This window comes from Maniola jurtina, chromosome 8 (genome assembly GCF_905333055.1).
Source record: "Maniola jurtina chromosome 8, ilManJurt1.1, whole genome shotgun sequence".
In the NCBI taxonomy this organism is placed as follows: Eukaryota; Metazoa; Arthropoda; class Insecta; order Lepidoptera; family Nymphalidae; genus Maniola; species Maniola jurtina.
The window spans coordinates 2,162,344-2,188,642 of NC_060036.1; the positions used below are offsets into that span (position 1 = coordinate 2,162,344).

Here is a 26,299-nt window from a genome sequence, read left to right on the forward strand (position 1 = left end):
AGGTCTTTGCACATTACAAACTCCACTCTGACTCAAGCACACATTACGGTGGTGGGTGGACGTTATACAATTTTGTGTTGTGGAATTAAATTGATACATTTTCTATAAAACACCTTTATTTGTCAGTTCAAGATGTCTATTATTGTCAAGCGATTGAAATAATAACCCTTAATATTTTATTTATATGTCCTCACACAAAAAATAACGAAAAAAATAAATCAAGTAGCCGAGGCGATTCTGGAATGATTTAAAAAAATTGTGCTTACTTAATAGAAAAGGAGGTACTTGTAAATATTGCACATCAAACTTTAGAAAGAGATGACTTCGTAGAGCGTCGTCTCTGTCACTTATTCCCGTAACGTAACAAAGGAATGACCAAAGAGTATATAAACACTAGGAATGACGAATCTTTCGTCGGTCTTAACGGCAAAAATAACACACTAGGAAATCCTTACCTCTCTTTCTAAAGTTTGATATTCAATATTTCCTGCCAGGTACTGTACGTAAACTAAATCGATAAAAGTTGTGCAATCATTTTGATTTTTTCGATAGTTTAATAACATGAACGTATATTATTTTATGGCACAAAAAATACTTCATCAATAAGGTTGGTAACTTTATAAACAATAAACAGTAAAGATGTTGAGAAAATAAGAAATATCTTTAAATTAAGAGAGCACCAATCAAGATAACATTGGATTTATACACATTTCAAAAAAAAAAAAAAATATACATTATTTTATATTTTTAGTTTTTACCTACCCTTCTCAAATCACAGCAGATTGTGATAAGTAAAATAATTCTTTGCAAAAAATACTACAACATGTAACCAGAACACTAGCAAAAACTTAGGGTTGTTATTATACTACCTAAACACAATCCAATGCCAATAACCTTATTAAATAAATTGCCCTATTGCCGCAATGTAGAGCGTGCAAAATTCGAGTCAATGCCCCACCTACGACTTGGCATTGACTCCGAGTGGCCTACTTACGCAACGTCCGTTGACATCTAGCGTCAGTCAGATGTTTTATTTGCAACATATTGTGAGCTTTGAAAAAATACAGCTTTTTTGTGGTATCTTATCAGTAATCATCAGTACTATCACCTGTCTTCGTTTTTGCTAGCGTTCTGGTTACATTCTGTATGTTTGAAACAACGCGACGCAACGCAACACGCGACGCGCAACGCGCCGCGTCCTATCTGTCCATCTCCTAGAGCATTTAGAAGCGTCAAGTCAGAAACTCTTCAAAGAACTAAGCGGAGAATTAACTAATTTAATCCTAAGCATTCTTGGAATTAAATTAGTTTAATCTCGATTAGGATTATTGTGACTTAATTAGGTAGTTTAATTACCGCTTGAATTTTTACAACACAGCGCAAGCGTCAAAATAACATTAATGTTGAAATAGTATAGCGTTGTTTGTGTTTGGTTGGTAACAAAGGTATATTTTTTGGCCTAAGCGAAACTAGCCTATTTTCGGGGTTGTCCGGTTACAAAGGAATATTTTATCTTTGGACGGGAGTAGCACTAGCGAGTAAATCTAAGTATTAACAGTTAGCGGACTAGGCGTTGTACTCGTGTTGTTTGTGATGTCTATCGTGATGTTTTGCGTGAGGGTGGGCGCCGGAGGGGTAGTCACTGAGTTTGTACTGTTGTGCGTCGCATTCTCTGAAAGAAAATTATCATAATTAAAAAAAAAACAATTTTAGGGTTACATACTTAGGACGTAGATTTTTGCTAAGAAAATTCGGTTGAAAAATAATTCCTTAGAGGGTGAAATGGGGGTTCGAAATCCGTGTAGTCCACGCGGACGAAGTCGCGGACATAAGCAAGTTAGTTTTCAAATAAAAACCGGTCAGGTGCGAGTCAGACTCGTGCACCAAGGGTTCCATACTCGGGTATTATTTCCGACATTTTGCACGATAAATCAGACAGAAATGCATAAAAATCTGTTTTAGAATGTACAGGTAAAGCGCTTTCATATGATACCCCACTTGGTATAGTTGGTAAATTGAAACACATTTCAATTTTTTCTTTGTGATGTTACCACAAATTCACGCTTTTCAGATTTTGCCATTTACTTGTGCTATAAGACCTACCTACCCGTCAAATTTTATGATTACAGGTCAACAGGAAGTACCCTATAGATTTTCTTGAGAGACACGGACAGGCAACAAAGTGTCTATAAGGGCTATGCAAGCTTCCAAAAGTCGCAATTTTTTCACATGGGCGCTCTATAGAATAATTCGGGCTCACCAGTAACGTACTGCTTGACCCAGTCGTTGATGCCGGCCGCGTGCCGCTGTATCCAGCTGATGCGCAGCGTGGCCGTGTCTATTATCTTCTGCAGGACCTGGGACATCGGCAGCAGCTTGTCTTTGTGTTGCAGCGCCATGTGCTTGAGCTGGTGACGGAAGATCTTGTTATTCACCATAATTGATTTAAGTGGTGGGAAGATTTGATCTTTGAGAAACATCGGAAGACAACCATCCCGTTGGTTCGACGACGTTACCAAGCTTGCGGGAAAAACTTGGAGGAGGCTCGCCCAGCACCGAGAAGAATGGCGTGCACGTGAGGAAGCCTATGTCCAACAATGGATTAGTAAGGGCTAAGAAAGAAGAAGATTTGATAACGGGCACGCACGCAAAAGGCGCACTTCGCAAAGGTGTTTAAATAAATAGCGACTCTTGTTACAAGTGCAATTCAGCCTCGCACAGCGCTGCGGTCTGAAATTTAACGAACACCTATCTTTCTATCGCGTAAACTATCTCTTATGCCGAGTTTCTTGCTGGTTCTTCTCGGCAGAAAAGGCATTTCCAACCAGTGGTAGAAAGAAGCATTTGACGATTCAAAAGTACTGTAAAAGTTTAATTGAACTAAAAATATTTTTATTTATTTTATTTATATATTGTTGAACAAACAAAACAAAAAATGTTGACTTGACACTGGCCGGACCTCTTGTGGCGCCGTCTGAGTTCAGTTTAGTCTATGGATTACGTGAGGGCTACCTTGTCCAGCTCGTCGTCGGTGTGGATGCTGCCGAAGGCGCAGCTGAGCACGATGGGGAACATGAAGGAGTCGATGCGCGAGAACTTGTCGTACACCCTGTCGAAGTTCGCGATGAGGAAGTCTTGCGCCACCTTGCTGCCCACTGGCGGCTCCACTGACCAGAGCACCGAGGCACTCTGGTTCGGTATGTCCGTGAGACTCTTCTCTAGCAAACTGAAAACAAATATATTATTATTATTTTATACGCGTGTGTATTATGTCCCGTCTTCATGTGCATGTTGCGTCCGTGCGTCTACGTGTATAATGCATTAGAGGACCTATTACGTGAGTGCTGCGTGCGTTTATGCGAGCTATATGTATATGTTTTTGTGCCTGTGTGCGTGAAATTGTTTGGTTAGTGTTACGCCGACTCCACACATTGGCTCCGACGCCAGTCTCAACATTGTTTGCTCAACGTGTGAATCGAGAATTTTAATTTTAGCATTGGGCCCGACACTCACGCCACGTCATGGGTTGGCCAATCTGTGTCGGTTTTTTCAAAGGAATCCGCCCCAAAGTTCGTGATCCGTCCACACGTTGTTGCCAACGTCGCTTATCCATTCATTCATAACCGGTCAAGGTTGATACGAGCGTTGACAGCAACGCGTGGATACGGCGTAAAATGAATCTTCGTATAACGACTCACAAGGCAATCAGCGACTCCTCTCTCGTGGCGGGCAGGTTGGACAGCAGCAGGTTTTGCGTGTTGGGATCTGATGCGTTGAGGTACCGCTCCCAGACGAGCTCGAACTCGCGCCGACCGCCGTATCTAATCGCCATGTTGTATACCACGGAGCGGAGATAGTTTGGAACTCTGGAAGGTAGGACGTGAAATAATAAGCCAATAAATCCTTTATACAATTATTTTAGCCGACAGAAAAGTCTCATTGTCGTTTTAGGGTTTGTTGAACCCATAATTGACTCTCTTCAGTCGCTTCCTCATCCCCGAAGTAACTCCTTTATGTAATTCTGGAATAGCACTTACTCGCTCAATTCCGGGTTCTGGATCCACTTCTCAAACTCGTCTTTAGCCCATTTCAAACACCGGGGCGACTCCATCAGGCACTCCCAGAGGACCAGGTTCTCTATAAGGAACGCTTCGTTGTCATCTTTGGGTTTGTTGAGCCCGTAGTTGACTCGTTCGAGTTGCTTCTTCAGCAGGAGCTTGATGTAATCCTGGAACACCAGATACTTTAGGCGGGCCACATAATATTAGAAATTATCTGTCAGAAATCATTCAGATTCGTGACAGAAGGCAATCTGCTCAAATATTTTGTATTAGACCGATAGAAACGATGCAGACTTTTTTCGGATCGGATATATAATACGTTTTTGATTTTCGAAGAGTGTCAGAATTTTTTTTGACAGATGATTTCTGGCAATATGCGGCCAGCTCTAGTAATATATTAATAATTGTAAAGTTTTAAACACATATGCAGTCTTCAGATTCTCCTTGAAGAAATGGCGAGGCCGAGCGCGTAGCTGTAGTTGAGCTGCCCGGCTTTGGTCAGGAAGCATCGTCAACTCACTTGGAAGTAAATATATCCCGAGGTGGCCCTCAGGTTCTGCTTGAGGAAGGATATGTTGTCGAGCAGCATGTCCCACACGAAACGCGAGTCCTCCCCGTCGAGAACGCAAGTGGCGAGGCCGAGCGCGTAGCTGTAGTTGAGCTGCTCGGCTTTGGCCAGGTTGAAGGCGTCGTCTATCAACTGTGCCTTTGTTATGGGGTTGTCTATGGCCTTAGATTTGAGAGCCGCGCTGAGAAGCTCCCAGTTCTTTTGATCGTAGTTCACGCGGTAGTAACCTAAAAAACAAGAATTATCCCATTAAACCAGAGCACCCAAAAACGCAAATTGTTTCGTCTTCTCTTTACTAAGTTAACATAAGGCTGAAAATATGATCTACCCGGCTATTTTTTAGTCAGCTTACAAAAACGAACCAGATAATTTACCGAATATCTCACTTAATAATTGTAAATACTGAGTTTGGATGTTTGTTACAACGAAACGGTTTGGCATGCAGATAGCTTATACCCTGAATTAACACATTGGTTACTTTTTATCCTGAAAAATCAAAGAATCCCCGCGGAGTTACAAAAACCTATATCTGGTTGACGAAGTTGCAGGCATTGACTAATTAATAATACATGTAATACAAACGCAAACATGTCTATAATGATTGGTAGTAAGCCATGTTTCTCACCAATAGCATCCACGTTAACATACAAGGCCTGGGTCCGGTTGACGGGCAGCTGAGGCCGCAGGGTCCTCCCGTTGAGCCATAGCTTGGGCTTAGTGCTCCAGTCGCCAGAAGGAACGTCCATCGTGGTGTAACTGATGGGGATACTCCACTTCTGATCCTTGGCCTTTGCCGATACTTCCAGTGCGTGAGTAAACAGATTCTGGAGAAAATCATATTTGTATAGTACTACCACTTTTGTACAGTGATGACATATGGATCCGAGACATGGCCGCTTTGAGCCTCGTAGGAAAGCTGAGAGTCACTCAGCGAGCGATGGAGAGAGCTATGCTTGGAGTTACTCTACGTGACCAAATCGGTAATGAGGGGACCCGTAGGAGAACCAGAGGAACTGACATAGCTCAGTGGTTGGCGAAACTTAAGTGGCATGGGCAGGGCACATAGTTCGAAAAACCGATATACGTTGGGGTCCCAAGGTGAAGGAATGGCGACCTCGCACCGAGAAGCGCAGCGTTTAAAGACCCCCGACCAAGATGGGCAAGACTAATGGCGCAAACCAAGGCGTTAGGAAATCCCTACAAGAGACCTATATCCAGCAGTGGACGTCTATAGATTGTTGATAATGATGATGATGACAACCATTTTTATAAGTCACATCGGCAAAATTCGTTTGCGCAGAAAAGCGCAACCCAACGCCGACTAAAACCGAATGTACGCCAATGAAATACAGATCTTATTGCCTAACCTTAACATATTATGATTATATAAAGGTTTCCATTCTTCCATTATGTGTATTCCGAAAATATAATTACCTGTTGGAAAGTGACGTATCCCGTATCGTAGTCCCTGTAGACGTTGACGACGGGGTAGCCTGGCTGGCGCGTCCACGTGTTCATGAACTCCTTCACGGAGAGTCCTTTCAGGCTCGGATCTGAACGAGTCGCTTCTGACATTGAGTCCCAAAGGTCGTTCTCTTCCGCGTTTTGATACTTCCTGAAATTAATTGTGAAAACAAATTATACTATCATGAATATTTATTCAAGTGACCAACCACCAGTCTAAACAACAATAAAATATTTATTCAGCATCAATCAATAACGTACCGCGTATCAGCAACCGACCCTCTGGACTGACGATCTCAAGAAGATAGCGGGAAGTGGGTGGATGAGGAAGGTGGAGGATCGTGTGTAGTGGTGCGCTCTTGGGAAGGCCTATGTCCAGCCGTGGACGCAAACAGGATGATTGGTTGAACCAAACAACGCCTGATAGAATAGATCATTCAAGATGGTATGACTCAGTATCACTCAGCACCGAGTTCTCGTCGAATTTCTGAGATCTCAACCGCGTTTTTTTGTTAAAACAGTTTTTTATGTTCAAAAGGGGTAGAACAAATATTCACCATTTATTTAAGTACCCAACCAAGGCCTCGTGGAACAGATCATAGGAGATGGTGTGATTCAGCATCCGGATGAGATTGGCACCCTTAGTGTAAGAGATCTCGTCGAATTTCTGCGAGATCTCAGACGCGTCCACCACTTGTCTGGACACTGGGGAGGTGTTCTTGAGAGCGTCGGATCTCAGCAGGCTCATTTTGTCGCGAGTGAACGTCTCTAGAATGTTCCATTCTGGTGTGATCTGCAAAAGCGAGATCAAAATTAAAAACTACCAAAACACAATCACATGCCCACAACCGTTTGCCTTATTTTGTAGTTTTAGTGATTTAGTATTCACCTAGAAACCTGTAATGTATCGTGTGCAAAACTCGGAGTCAATTGCCCCACCTACGGCGCAACATTGACCCCCAGTAGCCTATCTACACTACGTTCGTTGATCTAAGCGTTACTTAGATGTTTTATTTGCAATATATTGTAAACTTTAAAAAAATACAGTTCGGTCCACCACTTCATCGTGACAAGGTTGCCGAACCACTGGTGAGCCAACTCGTGAGTTAGATGAGCCACACGAGATGAGCTGAGCTACATGAGACACTCACGTGATTGACGCCGATGTATTCAATGTAAGTAGCAAAGCCCTCGTTGAGCCACAGGTCGGTCCACCACTTCATCGTGACGAGGTTGCCGAACCACTGGTGAGCCAACTCGTGAGTTAGATGAGCCACACGAGATGAACTGAGCTACATGAGACACTCACGTGATTGACGCCGATGTATTCAATGTAAGTAGCGAAGCCCTCGTTGAGCCACAGGTCGGTCCACCACTTCATCGTGACGAGGTTGCCGAACCACTGATGAGCCAACTCGTGAGTTAGATGAGCCACACGAGATGAGCTGAGCTACATGAGACACTCACGTGATTGACGCCGATGTATTCAATGTAAGTAGCGAAGCCCTCGTTGAGCCACAGGTCGGTCCACCACTTCATCGTGACGAGGTTGCCGAACCACTGATGAGCCAACTCGTGAGTTAGATGAGCCACACGAGATGAGCTGAGCTACATGAGACACTCACGTGATTGACGCCGATGTATTCAATGTAAGTAGCAAAGCCCTCGTTGAGCCACAGGTCGGTCCACCACTTCATCGTGACGAGGTTGCCGAACCACTGGTGAGCCAACTCGTGAGCCACATCGATTGCCACGTTCTGCTTGAGACGGGGAACTCCATCATCTTCGTTGTATAATAGGTTTGTTTCTCTGAAATTGGTGAAATAATTGGTGAACATGAAATAGTTGAATCCGGTGCTTCTTCTGCTTGAGGCCTTTTGGCTTAATGCTCAAGTGTTAGGGGCGCTGGGAAAACCAAAGCCATATGTATAAACTGGTGATGTGTGGCGCAACTTTAAAAAAACCTTTTTCTTTTTTCTTCTTTTTTAAATTTTGGTTTTAATTACCATAAAAAATTAGCTTGATCAGGATTCAAACAACACGTTTTAAAAAAATTAATGGAGTTTCCTGTAATATTCATAAAAATAACAATAAATTGGTCAAAATATTGTCAGTGTTATACTTTATAGATTTTGAAGTGTCCGTAAAGATTAAAACAGCTTCAGCAAAGTCAAGCCAACATACCTAAAAGTAATCAACCCCCAGTTCTCCATAGCTCCATTGGAAAAGTCTGGTATCGCCACAAAATCGATTTTATCCAAAACGTACGGCACTCCAAACACGTCCTCATATAAAGCCAAGAGTTTTGGGATGATTGACATGGAGTATTTGGCGTTCTTGATCAGCGATGGTCTTGCCCATATCCGGATGGGTTTGGTCACATTGTCTTTGCTGGTGTAACTGGTCTCCAGGTATTCGAAGTCGGATAGTACGTAAGCGACGAGGTATGTGGACATTTTGACGGATCGGTCGAAATGGGTCCATTGCCAACCTGGTTCTGATTCACTGTAAAACGTAAATTGTTAGTATTTTTTAGAATAGAATAGAATAGAATAAAATTTATTCGTTGAAACCGACACATAAACATAGTATTACAAATAAAGACGCTTATACAAAACTAAAAATAAAAAATAAAAAATATAAACCCTAAAATATAAAATTTAAAATATAAAACTTAAAAACTAACTTAACTTAAACAGTATATTATGTATGTATTATGTGTCGTGCCAACGAAAGGGCCCAAACTCAGCTTGATGTTGTGGATACACAATGTACCCACAACGCTGGTATTCTGTTCTGTATGTATGTATTTTAATATGTTCGCCAAGACATGAAGGATCTTAAAAATACTATCCAAGCATGATAGCTTTGTGGCTAAGCCACTTCAGAGGGTCCAGGGTTCGATTCCGGTAACGGCACCTCTAACTTTTCTGAGTTATGCGCGTTTTAAGCAATTGAATAACACTTTCTTTAACGTTGAAGGAAAACATCGCGAGGAAACATGCATGCTTGAGTTTTCCATAATGTTCTCAAAGGTGTATCAGCTTTGCCAATCCGATTTTGGGTAGTGTGGTGAACTATGGCCAAACTATTCTCATTCCAAGAGGAGACCCGTGCTCAGTAGTTTTTTTTTATTCCGTTTCAAGTTAACCCTTGACTGCGATCTTACCTGATGGTAAGTCTATTGCAGTCTAAGATGAAAGCGGGCTAACTTGGAAGAGGTATGGAAGTTTCATTACACCCGTACCCCTGATTGGTTTCTACGCGGCATCGTACGGGAACAATATTCACAAGATTTTATACTAAGTATACCTACTGAATATAAATTGCTAAAAAAAACACGAGGGTCATAAAATACCATAATAATAACCGGGAAAATCCATTGTACTTATAAAGTTAAGGTAAATAATAATCACACCTTAGGAAAATGCATATCACGGTGACAGACCAATTGCAACGTTTTTGAATTGAGGACACTATGATATTATGATAAGCTTAAGTGGTACCAATTGTAGAGTTTATTGCTATCTCATAAATCATAGTAATATGACTACGCGTTCTAAGAAATGTCTTTCTGATGGGGAATCTAACATATAAAAAGACATCCTCACTGAAAAGGCGTTGCCTAATCCTCTGAGGTTGGAAATTTGAAATTTGGAGAGTTGGTTCTTTTGTGATGTAGGCATTTACTAATTCATTAAGGATTTTTGGAAATTCCACCCCTAAGAAGGTATTGTACCCATACTTTGTCTATGGAATAGGTAGGCTCCCCGTACGAAGCTGGGGCGGGTCAACTAGTATTAATTATAATCTGAGTCTGACTCCCACTTTGCCGGTTTTATTTAGTTAAATTGATTATTTGAAACAGTTAGCAAACTTAAAACTAGCAGCGGATGTGGATTTCACGAATTTCGGAAGACCTTCTAATTAATAATTACCAAGAAATAATTTAGTTTTGACATAGGCATCATCCCAATTCCAGTTAAACAGGTCCCTTAACGTGATAATAAGTAAAACACGCCGCGTCAGTGTAAACAACCTAATGTATGATAATTTGATGATTACGATCTGTAAACAGTGCGCATGAAGTTCGCATGTGATAGCTAAATAATAATAAAATCGGTCAAGTACGAATCGAACTCACACACGAAGGGCCCCGTAGACAAGATGTAAAACCAATGTAACACTATTTACATGTATTTACATTTTAATTTGCGTGGCAGCCGTACCTACCTTTAAAAATTATGTTTTATCTATATTTATATTTAGAATTATTCTCATATAAGTGAACATTGTTCTTCTGAGAAATAAACTCTTTAAACCTAACCTAAACCTAGCCGTTTTGAAATAAATAATAATAGTTAATTTTATATAACTACATCGTATCGTAACACTACAAAATTAAAGTAGGTAAATTTCTTGTTTTGGTCAAATATTTTCTAAAGTAGGCACTAGGCCTTGCCATGTAAGTGTTGTGTAAGTTAAGATTGATGGCTTATCTCGCTCACACTACCAGATTAACGTTTTCTGTCGCACTGTGTGCATGCATGCGAAGCATTTGAAAGCCTTTTTATAGGTCCCCGATTTCTAATAACATGAACTCATCCCAAGGCCTCGGTGGCGTACGGAGTGGACTAATCTAGTCCAACCAATCCATCCATCCCAAGCCAACTTCATCCTAAGTCGTGGTCCGAGCCTCACAGGAGTCTAGTAGTCCTTAGAAGGACGTCGCCACTTTATATCTCCAATTATTTCTCCGAGCTGAGGGCTCACATCAGGCGGAGCTCCACGGCCAGTAAAGCCTACGCAATATGCTTAATCCGAAATTGAATAGTTTTTTCGTAAATAAATACTTTATACTTTACTAGATCATGCCTTTCGCAACTTTGTCCGCGTGGATATATGTTTACAAAATCCCGCGAGAAAGTTTTATTCTAGAATAAAACTAAAATAAAACTTAACGCCTAAGCAATGACAAAAAAATTTGACTAATTTGAAATAAAGACATCGCCGTGTGATGTGATACATTCCAGTCAGTTCGCGCGTTGTACACATTCTGTGTTCTGATGAGCTATTCTATACATTAATGATTTTAAGCTTATTTATCATATTGCCCATAACAGCTCGAACTTCATCCCTCGCAGCCCTGCAGTCCCGTCGTGAACACGACTCATGCAACTGACTCGAAATATCGACAGTTAAAACACCAAATTAATCGTGGTATGTACCCCTTATCTATACTCTATACTAATATTATAAAGAGGAAACCTTTGTATTTTTGTATGTTTGTATTGAATAGGCTCAAAAACTACTGGACCGATTTCAAAATTTCTTTTACCATTACTTAGAAAGATTCTTCCGAATCCGTATAGGCTATATTTTATCCCGGAAAATAGATAGGATTTTTCGTGGTAGTGAAAATTGTGGAGTAAGGCGTCAAAAAACTGCCGTACGTTAACGATTCTCGCGAACGCTGCCTAAATAGTTAGAGATGTATGGTTGACTTCTATAGAAAAGTTGTAGAACTCAATAATGCCTACAAAAAAGTCCGCGATAGTATAAACCAAACATTTATATTTTAGCCATTATAACCACTTTTCCATAGAACACCCGTGCGAAGCCGGGGCGAGTCGCTAGTCACAATATAAGATTCTATACATGTATTTTGTTGTACTCACATGGGTTCCTGAGCGGCGATCCTCATGTTGGAGAGGACGGAGACGTTGTGTCGGTGGGCGAGGCTTATCTCGAACTTGGCTTTGAATGCCGGCTCGTCAAAGCAAGGGAAAGCGGCCCGCGCGGATGTCGGTTCGAACTGCGTTACTCCGAATTGCCTGGATTTTTTTTTAAAGAAATTATAACTTTTTACTATATAAAACTTATATTACTTGAAAGTTATACCTTCATACCAAGTTATAAATAAAAACCTTACTTGTCTTGATTGCCCTCTCTATAAGTGCTCTTATAGAATCCAGTTAAAGTGTTCAGAATCTCTCCGTGGAATGCCATTTGCAAGGTATAGTCGACGTCGGGCGTGAGAGGCGTTTCCAGATGCAGAATCAGACGGTCGCCTGTAAATTAATAACTATATTGTCACAAGTTGAGGAATCACTGAGCTCTCGCGTCACGGCATCACACCACTACCGCAGGAACTTCTCAGTTATGCGTTATGCGTGTAGAATGCTTATGCTTCATGATCATTATTGTCAACCGATAGACGTCAATCACTGGACATAGTCTCCTGTAGGTTCTTGCACTGCCTAAATCCAACGGCTCCCTGCGGACATTTAATGTTGTCTGTCCACATAGTCGCTGCGCTTTCCGATGCACCGTTCCGGCACCTTGGGGCCTGTTAGGCCGTGAAAAGGTAGCAGGTAGACAGACAGACAGACAGACACACTTCTGCATTTATAATATTAGTATGGACATGGAAGTATGGGATACCCATAATCTCTTTTTAGAGATAAGCATTTCCTTTGTACATAGCTTAATTTATCATAACTTTGTAACTACAATTTTGGTACAAGAAAAATAAATAAATAAAATAAATAAATACCTGTACTGAACTCCATGTTCTTAACTCTGACATCACGAACATTACTCAGGGTGACTTCTTTATCAGAGTGAGGAGTTACTTCTGCAGGTACACTAGTTGTTGTAGCCTCCGCATTGCTAGGAATGGTTGTAGTAATTGTGATGTTATCCATTGCTGTGGCATCGGTCGGTGTCGGTTCAGATGTGGTATTGCTGACTGTGTCTACTAGAAATAAAGATAATATTTTAAGCTAGATCATGCTCCCTACTTCGTTCACGTGAATTTAGGTTTTTTAAAAATTCAGTGGGATATGTTCTTCTTCTTGATGTTGGCGGCTGTGCAGGGTTTGTTCCAGACCCTGTCAGCGTTGCTGATCTATTGTAAATGCCACGATTTTGTGGGTACTCTTTGATTTTTTGGGATAAAAACTAGCCTATGTAGGTACTTCCCCAGGATGCTAGCTATCTCTGTAGCTTTCGGTTAAACTAATGGTCAGCAGAAAGGTAACAGTTAGATACTTTCGCATTTATAATATTAGTATAGGTTGTATTCTATTAACTGTAATAAAAAGATTACTTACAATCTGCAATAGTTGAATCTTTCAGTTCATTTGTGGCATTTTCCACTTCAGCAACTTCACGTTTTAATTTTGTTGTCGGTACATTTTGGTAAGTTTGCTCCGTTAATGTAATATTCTCATTGATACTGAGGTCTTTAGCGTGGAGGATGATTTCTTTTGTACTCTCACTCGCTCGTATAGTTATTAAGACATCACCCGTAAATGTGGAAGTTTCTAAGTCAGCTTTTATTTTTAATCTGTAGAAACTTGGTGTGATTGTTGTTGGCAAGCGGAGGTTGGGTGATGGTTTGGTAGATAGTCCAAATGGTTCATCATTCCAAAAGTCTTCCGATTGCTGGGTTACCTAAAAAAATAAGAAGCTTATTGAGCTATCATCGTCATTAGCATCATAATCAATCATCCCCGGCTTACTACTAAGCACAGGTCTCCTCTCAGAATGAGAAGGGCTGGATCATAGTCCACCACACAGGCCCACTTCAGATTGGCAGGCTTCACACACCTGAGAGAACGTTAGAAATAGAAAACTCTGTCTCAGGAATGCTTCTTTACAATGTTTCCCTTCACTGTCAAAGCAAGTTTAACTGCTAGAAATGCAGACAACTCTAAATAGTTAGAGATGTGTGCCCGGGACAATAAGTGCTCGGGATTGAACCCTCAACCCCCCCAACAGAAGGCTGGCGTTTTAATCGCTAGGCTATCAATCCCATTCAGGATCCTCTTTTCGTGGTCTATATTTTTTTTTGTAAAATCCATTTGTGAATGTGAAAGTGTGTCTGTCTGATATCCTTACTCAGCGCATCTAGTAAACCAATTTTGACCTAATTTGGTGCAGAGCTAGTAATCATCCTGGAGATATACTTACATAAGCTATTTTATTCAAGAAATCTCAAGAGAAAAAGGAGATTAACAAGAGTCTATCCTCCACACAATGCCATTCCTTTATATAAAGACAGATTTCTTAACTTAAACTTCTGAGATATGTTTTAAAGGGCAGAGATACATAGACACAGAGTTTAATAGGTACTCTATCCGTTAATACCAATGACTTCTAGTAGTATACATAGAAGTCATTGGTTAAAACATTTTGATAGCCACATCTGCATCTCGGCGATGAATTAAATTCACAGTAAAATTAATTTTAAAATTAATGTTAATACGGATACATAAGTTAAACTTACGGATGTAGTGTCACTTAACACCAAATAAAGTAAGAAATTAAATAATTGCAAATACATTTTCGCAAAAAACTAGCATAGAATTTTGAATGGACATTCACAGACAAAGCTTGTTACAAGCACTGATTAGTTGGAGAGATATGGTTAATGTATAAAAAACCATTGTTATCTCGTTATTCATTTAAATAAACCCACTCAGATTTTAGTTGTAAAATCTGTCTAAAATTCATTCAAAAATGTATTGTTTACAAATTGTTATCACTTTATCACACAGTATGTTATTACGGATCTTAAATGCAATCCTTTCGATCAACGCAAAAAGTGTTGCTATGAGATTACAAGCGTTTTGAAATTTTCAACCAATAAGAGTGATTGCGACGATTCCAATAGAGCAAACAACAGTCAGGTCTGTAATATTTACACTGACCACTGTTTTCTTGTCAATGTAAGTGTCAATGTCAAGCTGTCATTTTTCCAATAATTTCTTTTTTAAATCTGATTAGGGCAGAGGTAAACTGAGATCTATCCATTCTATTTATTCTTTAGCCTAGAACCTAGGCCCGTAGGTCCTAAAGTTACAATTTTTAATCTACTATATAAAAATAAGTCGGGTTTTCCTTCCTGACGCTATAACTCCATAACGCACGAACCGATTTCCACGGTTTTGCATTCGTTGGAAAGGTCTCGGGCTCCGTGTGGTTTATAGCAAAGAAAATTCAGGAAAAATTTCAAGAGAAAAGCGTGAAAAATAAAACGAAGCCATCTGGTGGCGAAACGGAGTTCGCCGGGTTTGCTAGTTTTTAATAAAAATAGCATTATAATGATGATGACAACGATGAAATCTGATTAGGTATTACAGTGGACCCCCGGTAATCCGGCCCCTGTCTAATCCGGCACCCCCTGTAATCCGACAAGTTTATTTTATTATTGAACTAGCTGATGCCCGCGACTTCGTTAGATTTTTTGAAAATCTTCGTTCTTTTTGAAAATCCCGTGGGAACACTTTAATTTTCCGGGATAAAAAGTAGCCTATATGCTAAATCCAGGGGATAATCTATCTCCATTCTTAATTTCAGCCCAATCCGTTCAGTAGTTTTTGCGTGAAGGAGTAACAAACATACACACACACATACATATACACATACACACAAACTTTACCCTTTATAATATTAGTGTGATGTGATGTGGTTTACTTTTGACATATAGAATATTATTATCGTTGGATCTTAAATTTGTCGGATTACAAGGTACTTTTTAATAAAAAACGCCGGACTATAGGGGGTCTTAGGCAGTACTCTATAATCCGACAAATTCGATAGTCCGACACTGCCCTGCAAAACGTTTGTCGGATTACCGGGGGTCCACTGTATTAGGGTGGAAGCGACGGGGCTGCCCGCGAAATTCAAATTTAATTTGGTTTTTCACAATTTGTAAACTAATACGACAACGTAGGCTTATGGTACTTTAATTGCGACAGTGCAGTATCATCCTCACAGGTTTGTATAAAAATCTTTACTTTTAATTCCAGTATAAGAAATTAATTCTAGTATCGACTAATTTGTGAGAATAATAAGTAATCTTATATATATATATATATCCTATAAATAGTAAGCTTACCCTGTAATAGGTGACATAGTAGACGATAATGCCCACTACCGCGGCTATTAGAGCTGCGAATATGATGAAGCAGACACAAATGCAGGTGGATATGAAGACTCCGCCTTTTCTCCTGTAGTGGATGTCGGGCTCCGCGTGCGACTCGTACGCCAGGAACTGCTGGCGACTAGTGGACAGAGACATCGCGGCGAGGCATCCTGAAACGAGTTTTACAATAATTACGAGTATATTATTATTATTCACTAGAGGATGCCCGCGTATTCGTCCGCGTGGATTTAGGTTTTTAAAGATCCCGTAGGAACTGTTTAATTTTCCGGGCTAAAATGCCTATGTCAATTACAGAGACGCAAGCTACCTCGGTACCAAACATACAAACCCGGACCTAAATACGACGAATCAATTGACACCTCATTCATCAAAATCGGCCCAGTAGTTTAGACACTACATACTTACATACATACATACATGTGATACATAGTACAGACCATAGACTGCTAAAATCATAACCCTTCCTTTTGGCTTTGCCGCAGTCTGGTAAAAATCGAAGGCTTGTCTAATACGGCTGCCGTGTCGAATCGCATGCGGGCGATATGGCGATAACGTTCCGATATCGTCGCTGTGCATAGAAAATCCGCATAAGTATAACATGGAAAGTATTCAGGAGAAAATTTGCTTTACTTTTAGCTCAAAAATCCAAGTCACATAGCTAAGAATTGTAACTTATCTCGACTTGCACTAGCATACACGTCAGCAAAAAGGGTTTTACAAACACACACACACACAAGCAAGTTGCAAGGGAGCATCACCAGGCTTTGATGCATGCACTATTGCAAGCAAACAGCCATAAATTGTCATGGGTCGTTAGCGCATGCGCCCTAGCTTGGCTATACACGATCAACGATCAAGTTCAGCAGACTTGAAGCGGGCGACCAGTAAACTTGACGGTGTATGGCTTGTGTATGGCTATTCCATTCAGTGTTGCCAGTGGCAGATAGTCAATTGTAACACGAGACATCTCAAAATGTAACATTTTCACGAGAAAAGTAACATTTCCTTATTTTTCGTGGAAAATAAAAGTAATAAGGTACACAGGTTAATATGGCACTTTATTATACAAAAATTTGTTTTTGTATAATAAACAAATTTTTTTATAATAAACAAATTTAAAAAAAACAGTTTTCTTATCCCATTAGTTAAGCTTAAAAAGAATCGTAATAATAATTGTTGATTGAATAAATTGACTGCTGATCCTGAAAAAGAAAAAACAAATCAATATGTAAAATAATAATATACCAACGGATCTAAAAATGTCTTTGAATAGCTATAACTTATTTCGTTAGGTAATCAATTTTTATTACAAGTGTAAATTAAAAATTTATATCACCCCAACAAGTGAAGGTTACATTAACTAGAAAAGAGCTGATAACTTTCAAACGGCTGAACCGATTTTCTTTGATTATAGCTAAGAACACTCTCCATCAAGCCACCTTTCAAACAAAAAAAACTAAATTAAAATCGGTTCATTAGTTTGAGAGCTACGATGCCATAGACAGATACACAGATACACACGTCAAACTTATAACACCCCTCTTTTTGGATCGGGGGTTAAAAAGATTAAAATCGTCTTATATCGGGCGATCTGGCAACACAGGACTGTTTGAGTTTGAGGGCTACGCACTAGGTGGACTTTGTCTGTGTAGCGTTTCATAGCGCGCGTGTGGTGCCTTTTTGGAGCGTTTTTTTTTTTTTGTTTAAAGTGGCTGGTTTTTGTGTTTCACTGGCGTTTTTGGTGCTAGAACCATGCTGGAACTAACTGGGAAGCGCTCTAAAGGGGCGCCGTGCGTATGTCGGCGAGCGCCGGCACAGACGAAGTCCTTACTTAACTATATAGTTTCCCTAACTTGAAAATATCTACAAACTTGACATTGGCTAATCTTTGTAAAACCAGACGAGAGAATAAAAAAAAACGCACTAAGTAGGTAGGCAGTGAAGAAAATTACGCGGGAATTTCAAATTCGTTTTGTTAACTGAACAATACTAGGTAGGTACCTAACTACTTACCTTGGTCTTAGCAAAGAGATCGATAGATTCGATAGCAAAACTCAAATTTTAAGTTACGCCGGCCGGTATCTACTCAGCTCGCTCTCATTCCTGTAAAGAAAACCGAAGTTACCTACAACAATAACTAAGTAGTAAATAGCTAAATGAACTTCTGGAAACTAATGTGACTTAATAATAAGATGACAGTCAATACAAAAACGAACTGCTTTCAGTTGCAAATACTATGACTTTGTTTTTGCATTACTGATTCCCTAATTAGTTAACTACTTACTTATTTACTTAAAACTACATTGTATACAACATTTACTTACCAAGCAAGTAGTGTTAGCAACACATATACACAGTCGATAAGGATAACGAACAAACCAATCACTTTCGAATTTTGACGAAATAAAGATACAATTTTTTTTTGTACTTAGATACATAACTACAATATCACTACCCCGCAACCAGGGGCGCCGGGTTTTTAAAGTTCCCGTGGGTGCTCCAGCCATTTTAATGACATACCTACCTAACTACTTATATTTTTGTTATTTATATCAGTACTAGCTGACCTGGGTGAACTTTGTACTGCCGCGCCGTACCTAGTAGAATTATTTTAGACAGTCGTGGGTGCTCAGCACCCACTATTTACCTCTCGTGGGTGCTGGAGCACCCGAGCACCCACGGAGTCGGCGCCCCTGCCCGCAACGAATAACTTTATTATCCAAAACAAAGTTCAGTCACAGAGAAAAACAAACAAAACACTTTTTTAATCACAGAGTAATTACAAAACAAAGTGAACTTAGACCAATAACTTAGAGAAAGTGAAATAAACTAACAAATGGGCTAATTACGACAAACAAAAACTGTTTTGGATGCGTTCCGTTTCACGATTAATTTTTGGTTTGCTGGGAAAAATTTGAATATTTTTATGAAGTCCTAAAAGTAACGTAAAGTAACATTTTGAGTCGTGTAACATGGAGGAAACATGAGGGGGTCAAAAGCAGTGACGGATTAAGACTACTTGATGCCCTAAGCAATCCATGCCTATGGGGCCCCCCTATCCGTATGTCAACTAGAATCGGTCTTTAAACCTTAACCTCCTAAAAACATTAGTTTTTTTAAATTAAGATGATGAGATGTAACGTACTTTAGAAGAGGAGGTGCGACAACAATCAAAAACCGGCCAAGTGCGAGTGAGACTCGCGCACTGAGGGTTCCGTACTCGAGTGAGGTTATGACTCTAGGTCGCTTTCTATGACAACTTAAAACGCGCGAATTTTCAAATTAGTCCTAGAAACTTTTTTTGGTGACGTGAGAGTGAGACATGATGCCCTAAGGACGAATTTTTTTTTGTGCTTCTTCTGGTGCCCCCTTAGACGTGATGCCCTAGGCAATTGCTTAATTTGTTTAAGGGTTAATCCGTCACTGGTCAAAAGTAACGTAAAATGTTACAAAAGTAACATTCTGGCAACGCTGATTCCATTGTATATTGCCAGCGTAATGCTTGTTGAAAGCACACCAGTGTAGTAAGATCTAACATTATTGAAAACGGTGTCAAATACTGCTTAATCATTAGGTATTTTAATTAAATAGATAGTTAAGATAGATTGTTTTTTAATTACAATTAATGGCCTATGTCTCATGATGATGCTCAATATTTTTAACCCCCGACCCAAAAAGAGGGGTGTTATAAGTTTGACGTGTGTATCTGTGTATCTGTGTGTCTGTGTATCTGTGTGTCTGTGTATCTGTGTGTCTGTGTATCTGTGTATCTGTGTATCTGTGTATCTGTCTGTGGCATCGTAGCGCCCAAACGAATGAACCGATTTTAATTTAGTTTTTTTTGTTTGAAAGGTGGCTTGATCGAGAGTGTTCTTAGCTATAATCTAAAAAAATTGGTTCAGCCGTTTAAGAGTTATCAGCTCTTTTCTAGTTTTCTTGTACAAAAGAAGGTTAGATAACCGTTAGGTTCATAATATTATGTCAATAGACAAATGTCAAGCTGTCAAGATGGACGTTGGCTAAATACATAATTATTTATTTGAAACATTTGAAAATGATGTTTTGGAAAACTCAAATACTTTGGATCGTCGGGGGTTTTATAAATTTTTAATTTACACTTGTTAATAATATCTATTCCTTCAATTGATTACTTAGTTACTTAAATTCAGACAATTGGCGGGTTTTTCTCTATAAAATTTTATCATTCCTAACCAATTAACTTAAATAACTTTTTGCATGCTCTCAGCCTTGAACAAATACGTAGTCCATGCTCGCGGATCTCAGCCTATTAGGTACCTAATTATTCCGAAATTCCAATGTTGGTTGGTCTACTTTGGTGTTCAAAGACCATCTAGGTTCACTCACTGTGACTCTGATGTAGGTAAAGAGGTGAAAAGAAGACTTGCGACCATTATTATTAATAGTAGGTAGGTTAGGTACGCGACAGGTCGAGATGGCCATTGGGGTATGAGGCGGGGGGACACCCCGAACACCCGCACGTCACTCGCGCTTTCTCGCACTGCATTATTTGATTTTTTTAGGGTTCCGTAACTCAAAAGGATAAATGAAAGCCTTGTAGGATCACTTTGTTGTCTGTCTGTCTGTCCGTCCGCCCATCAGTCCGTCCGTCCGTTCGTCGTGCCTGTTAATAAATCCTATAGGGCCCTTCCCGTTGACCTAGGTTGGTAGGTAGGTCTTATAGCATAAGTAAAGACATAAACGCGAAAACCGAGAATTTGTGGTAACATCATTAAAAAAAATTAAAATGTGTTTCAATTTTCATAGTAAGATAACTATACCAAGTGGGGTATCATATGGAAAGGCTTTACCTGTATATTCTAGACCCGATTTTTATTATAGCATAATAGTTTTTGATTTATCTTGCAAAATGTCGCAAAAATTATCCGAGTTTGGAACCCTCGGAGCGCGAGTCTGACTCGCACTTGGCCAGTTTTTAGTTTTAATTTAGATTTTATATGGAATTCAACAAATATGTAGATTGATATATTGTGATCCTAAGGCTATTTATACACGCGTTACATCATAAACCTAAGTACGCACACCACGTGACTGGTCATCTGGTGTGCACTATCTGTTGATTCTGTTGGGATTTGGCAGCTGTTGTTTGCGGTTCATATAAATATTAATTTTGTTATCAATAATTACTTTTTACTATCACTGTGATGGGATTCAGAATAGAAGTGGATAGATTGACTTAAAACGCAGTTGTCAAAAAGGCGTTGTAAGTTACGAAAATAATCACCTCGCACAGATATTTTTTTTTATTTGGTTTAGCCCACGGAATTACACACTTAAATCAAAGACTACAATATTATACTTAAATGCCTCGTGTAACTCCATTTACGGGCAGTCACAGCGTGCATTGATAACAAAAGTCGTACAATAAATTAATATAATACCTAACTTAAAGAATATTAAAAAATACCTCCAATATGTCCAATATATATTTTATTTTTATTTAGATACAAGTTAGCCCTTGACTGCAATCTCATCTGGTGAAGTGATGATGCAGTCTAAGATGGAAGCTCCTGGGAAAAGCACATTATACTATCGAAGATTATGTAAATGATAGAAGAGCGCGGATTTGACCTGCAATTCGCTCCAGCAATGCGCGGGTCTTCGAAATTGCTTTTATACATGGCATGATATTGTATACTTATCAAATCTTTGAAAAGAGCAACCGCTGAGTTTCTTGCTGGTTATTCTCGGTAGGAAAGGCATTCCGAACCAGTGGTAGATGCTTTTGATGATTTAAAAGAACTTGTAAAGTCTAATTGAATAAAAATATTTTGAATTTGAATTTGAAGCGGGCTAACCTAAAATGGGTATGACAGTTTTTGTTAAACATATTTGGTTTCTACACGGCATCGTACCGGAACGCTAAATCGATTTGCAGCACGGCTTTGTACGCGACAGGTCGAGATGGCAATCGGGGTAAGAGGCGGGGGCACACCCCGCACACCCGCACGTCACACTCGCTATCTCGCACCGGGTTAGCCCGGGAGCTGTGCGGGTGCCCACCCCGATTGCCATCTCGACATGTCGCTTCTGTAGGTAGATACCACAGTAGATACTATAGAAAAAGCAATATTTTTTTTTTAAATTAAAATAAACTTCTACAAGTAAGTAATTACTTAGAAGTTTACCTAATAAGTAGGTACTAACCCCGTCTCCGTCCGCGTGGACTTCACAAACAAACTCCTGTTTTACCCCTTTAGGGATCGAATTTTCAAAAATCTTTTCTTAGTGGATGTCTACGTCATACATAATAGCTACCTGTTTGTTAAATTTCAGCCCGATCAGTCCAGTAGTTTGAGCTGTGTGTTGATAGATCAGTCAGTCAGTCAACTTTTACTTTTGTAGGTAAGTTTATACCTATAACATGAATTTAGAGTTTTCATGATTACTAATTAGCTAAAGGTGAGCTAAAGTAGTATAATGACTGCTTTCATGTAACCTCTTTAAGTAAAATCTTGCCCTTTTTTGATTTTATGTGCAAGGCCAAGTACCCACCCTAGTCAAAAAATTTTTTTGAGTAAATAAAATAAATAAGTAAGTACCAAACAAATAAAAACAAATTAGGTATAAAAATAACAAAATTATAATTTTAAATAAAATTTAAGAAATATGTAAGTACCTACTTAATTCATTAAACAATAATAATATGGTGTTGTTCTATTGTGACGACGATAATAACATAATTATTATATTTTATCCTTAATTTATAAACGTAAGTTTATGTATGTAGTAAGTGCGTATTTGAAATATGTATTTTTTAAATCAATCAACTGAACGAAGCAATCAATAAAAACATAAAAAATAATTACCGTGTGTGCTAGTCTTTAAATCCAAATTCCGAATAAATTCAAAAATAGAACATACACGTCACTGCACTTAAGACTTTTCAACAATTGAGTCGTTAACTATATACTAATCGAAATTTGAAAATGGAACGTTGACGGAAACCGAATAAATGTGTCATGAGTTCCGCGCGCAATAACAATCTATGTTGTTTGATATCATGGCGGTGCGCACGTTCACGCGGCTAGCGGTTTACTTGCTCATCGACCATTTTGTCTTGACCTCTCACTCACCTGTTAATATATTGAGGTTTTATTTATAGAAGTACGGGTAATATGTAGATCTTTGGAACTGGTTGATGAAAACGACCATTTTGTCTTGATCCCTCATTTCCATTTTTACATAGAGGTAGGGGCAAAAAGGAGTTCTTTATAATTTGGTTAGCATCCTTAGCATCATTGAGTTTTGCACGACCTTGCTACCTGCCTACATAATAGTCGACGATAACGTCGTCAACGTCGTGCATTTATTATTTTTATGGTTCCGAACGGAACCCTTATAGGATTACTTTGTTGCCTGTCCGTCTGACTGTCTGTCGTGCCTTTCAAGACAACCTATAGGTACCTAGAATCATGAAATTTGGCAGGTAGGTAGGTAGGTCTTATAGTACAAACAAAAATCCGAAAACCGTGAATTTATAGTTAGGTACATCACAAGAAGATAAAGTTGAAAACTAAAACCCGATTGCGATCGTCTTAATAAACGCTGAAATATTATAGTCAAATTGATTTTCTGTCGCTTGATATATTTTAATTTTGCAGTAGATTTATGTTTATGAACTCAGAATTTTCTCCTCTTTCATTTGACATCCCACTCGATACCGAGTCCAAAGCCGTGAGTCAGTTTAGGAGAAAAAAAATAGATTCTCAATGTTTACGGAAATAGGCATCGATGAAATAGGTAACACGGATAAATTCATGATCGGTATCAGTGGGTTTTCCTGCCATGTGTCAGTTTCCGGTCTCAAACAAAGCTTTCGATTCTGTTGGTTTCAAAGAAATACAACGTCACTGCTGCGCTGGTTTTTTCACTTCGTTTTTATGGTTTCTATATTCTTATTCAATGTTATTGTGTTAGTGATAAGGAAACTTTATAGTATAACTTGTACAGGTAAATTACTTCTGTATATTCTTGCGGCACAGAGATAGATACCAATTTGCATTGCCGTAGGGAAAGGGAGCGTTCAGCGTGAGGCGACATATCCCTCTCGCGACAGACGGACCGGGCGCCAGAGGGCGCATGATGACCTCCGTCCTCCATGAGTTACCATCCTGCGGTTGACGGGCGTAAGGGGCGTTCCTCAACCGAAATATGTACAGGTCAGGAGATAGCGCCGAGTTCCGGGTGCTTTTCCGAGACGGATTTGGTAGCAGCTAGTAAAGCGATGGGACTCACCTGCTAGTTCGTGGCAGATCAAAACCTGGCGGGACTGCCAGTCTGTCGAGGGACGATCACGCCCCCACATTACCCCTGCGTGTCACTGACGGAGGGGTATTTGTTTTTGTGTGTTGTTTCGGATTGACTAGGTATGCTGCGTAGGCCCTACTGGCCGCTACACACGGACGGCTTGGCGAGCGCGAAGCTCCGCCTGGGGATGAGCCCTAGGGCTCGAAGAAATAATTGGAGAGGTCGGAGGGCAACGTCCTATGACGTTGGGTTGGGTGGATTGGTCGGATTTACGTGCGTCCAGCATTTCCTATATGTGTATTAAAAAAAAAGAAAAAAAAAGGAATTGTCGGATCTATAAATTATCACCATATCATACAATTTTGCCATCAAAAAATTTTGCAATTTGTAGTCACGTCAAGTTATGCAATTTTTTTTCTCATGAATGACGAAAGGGTTCGGTAAAAAAAGCCCTAGTCCCCAGCACAATCCACTTCCGAAAACCTTCCTAATGTCGCCTATTTAGCGCACTGGAGTCTGGACTCTGGGTGTCGTCGTGTCTGTCCTAGCGGCCATCAGCTGTTCTGCGACAGAGATGGCCAGTCCACTGCCACTGCCACTTGATCCGTTGGGCTATGTCGGTCACTTTGGTTCTCCTACGGATTTTGTTACGGATTTTATCCTACAGAGAGGCACCCAGCATAGTACCTGCGGAAGATTTGTAAGATACCGGCGATGACGTCACGTGCTGTGGTTGCTGGTAATTGAGTGGTAATGACGGATAATGGCTGCGCAGGAGATACTGTGAAATCATCGCGCATAGTTAGAAGTTAGAACCACAAGGTAGATATATTATTTTAGTAGAAGGTATATATTTAACTAGGTATGAAATTATCTAAATCCTATCCTACTTCACACTAATATTATAAAGCCGAAAGTCTGTATGTGTGTGCGTGTGTGTGTGTGTGTGTGTGTGTGTATGTTTGTTACTCCTTCACGCAAAAACTACCAGACGGATTTGGCTGGGAATGAAGATAGATAATATCCTGGATTAGCACATAGGCTACTTTTTATCCCGGAAAATCAAAGAGTTTCCACGGGATTTCGAAAAACCTAAATCCACGCGGGCGAAGCCGCGGATATCGGCTAGTAATATTATAAACGCGAAAGTTTGTATATATGGATCGATGGATGTATGGATGTTTGTTACTCTTTTACGCAAAACGTACTGAACGCATTTGGCTGAAATTTGGAATGGATATAGGTTATACCCTGGATTAACACATAGGCTACTTTTTATCCCGGAAAATCTATAAGTTCCTACAGGAACAAAGTCGCGGGCATCATCTAGTATCATAATTAAAAGGAAAGGTGACTGACTGACTGATCTGATGGACAGATTGGGACAGATTCAACAGTAGGTATACTCATTGATGAGAGAGCCACCTTATTCTGAGGGTATACTTAATTTTTGTACTTACTACTTACCTACCTACTCAAATTCATTAATTGCTGATCAATTGATTTCCAATCAATGTTTCCGGTAAAAGTTTGATAACACTCATTTATAGACCTTGTTTCTGAGATTGATATAATGGATATGTATATTTTTAATTCTTAATAAAGGTAAGTAGGATCTCAGTCGGTTTGTAAGTGGGCGGTCCTAGCCTCAAAACCCAAACTAGCTCCCTAATCAATGCTGTAAATGCGAAAGTGTGTCTGTCTGCTACGTTTTCACGGCTCCTACTTAGAACTTATTTTGCTAAAATTTATAACAGAGACAGCTTGCATCTCAGGGATGGACATAGGCCGCATTTTGTCCGTATGTCATTTATCAAAACACAATTGTAAAGTTTTGGTAAAAAGTTTTTGCTAAAAGAATTCAGACAGGCGCTTTCTACAGGCTAGGGAAAATATGTGAAGGAAATAATTTATAGGTTATTTTTCCTTGTTTTGTGTCCAGTAAAGTCTTCTATATATCTA

The 26,299-nt window shown here is 39.6% G+C and overlaps 1 protein-coding gene across 3 annotated transcripts; it reads right to left on the reverse strand.

Annotated features, from left to right (window-relative positions):
- Nucleotides 1-148: 148 nt before the first annotated feature.
- On the reverse strand, nucleotides 149-23,150 carry LOC123867886 (aminopeptidase N-like). 3 transcript variants are annotated; one of them, XM_045910193.1, is made up of 17 exons: nucleotides 22,897-23,150; nucleotides 16,001-16,197; nucleotides 13,209-13,551; nucleotides 12,650-12,850; nucleotides 12,026-12,164; nucleotides 11,772-11,927; nucleotides 8,278-8,598; nucleotides 7,719-7,902; nucleotides 6,651-6,886; nucleotides 6,064-6,244; nucleotides 5,255-5,453; nucleotides 4,582-4,856; nucleotides 4,038-4,228; nucleotides 3,699-3,866; nucleotides 3,013-3,226; nucleotides 2,261-2,408; nucleotides 149-1,672 (listed from the first exon to the last, which is right to left on the reverse strand). In XM_045910193.1, exons 2-17 carry the CDS (start codon nucleotides 16,181-16,183, stop codon nucleotides 1,545-1,547), a joined length of 3,267 nt encoding a protein of 1,088 aa, XP_045766149.1. In that variant the 5' UTR covers nucleotides 16,184-16,197; nucleotides 22,897-23,150; the 3' UTR covers nucleotides 149-1,544. The 3 variants fall into 3 exon arrangements, with proteins under 3 accessions (XP_045766149.1, XP_045766148.1, XP_045766150.1); XM_045910192.1 differs by having other exon boundaries at nucleotides 12,650-12,853; nucleotides 22,897-23,149; XM_045910194.1 differs by lacking the exons at nucleotides 16,001-16,197; nucleotides 22,897-23,150 and adding an exon at nucleotides 14,387-14,699 and having other exon boundaries at nucleotides 12,650-12,853.
- Between the last annotated feature and the right edge of the window lie 3,149 nt (nucleotides 23,151-26,299).

Excerpts from the sequence above, each read along its gene's own strand:
- LOC123867886 (XM_045910192.1), bottom strand. The coding sequence starts at position 16,183 with ATGTCTCTGTCCACTAGTCGCCAGCAGTTCCTGGCGTACGAGTCGCAC. Across the intron at positions 8,599-11,771 it reads ATCGCCGCTCAGGAACCCAT|TGAATCAGAACCAGGTTGGC; the intron begins GTGAGTACAACA and ends TACGTTTTACAG. Across the intron at positions 6,887-7,718 it reads AATACATCGGCGTCAATCAC|ATCACACCAGAATGGAACAT; the intron begins GTGAGTGTCTCA and ends TCGCTTTTGCAG.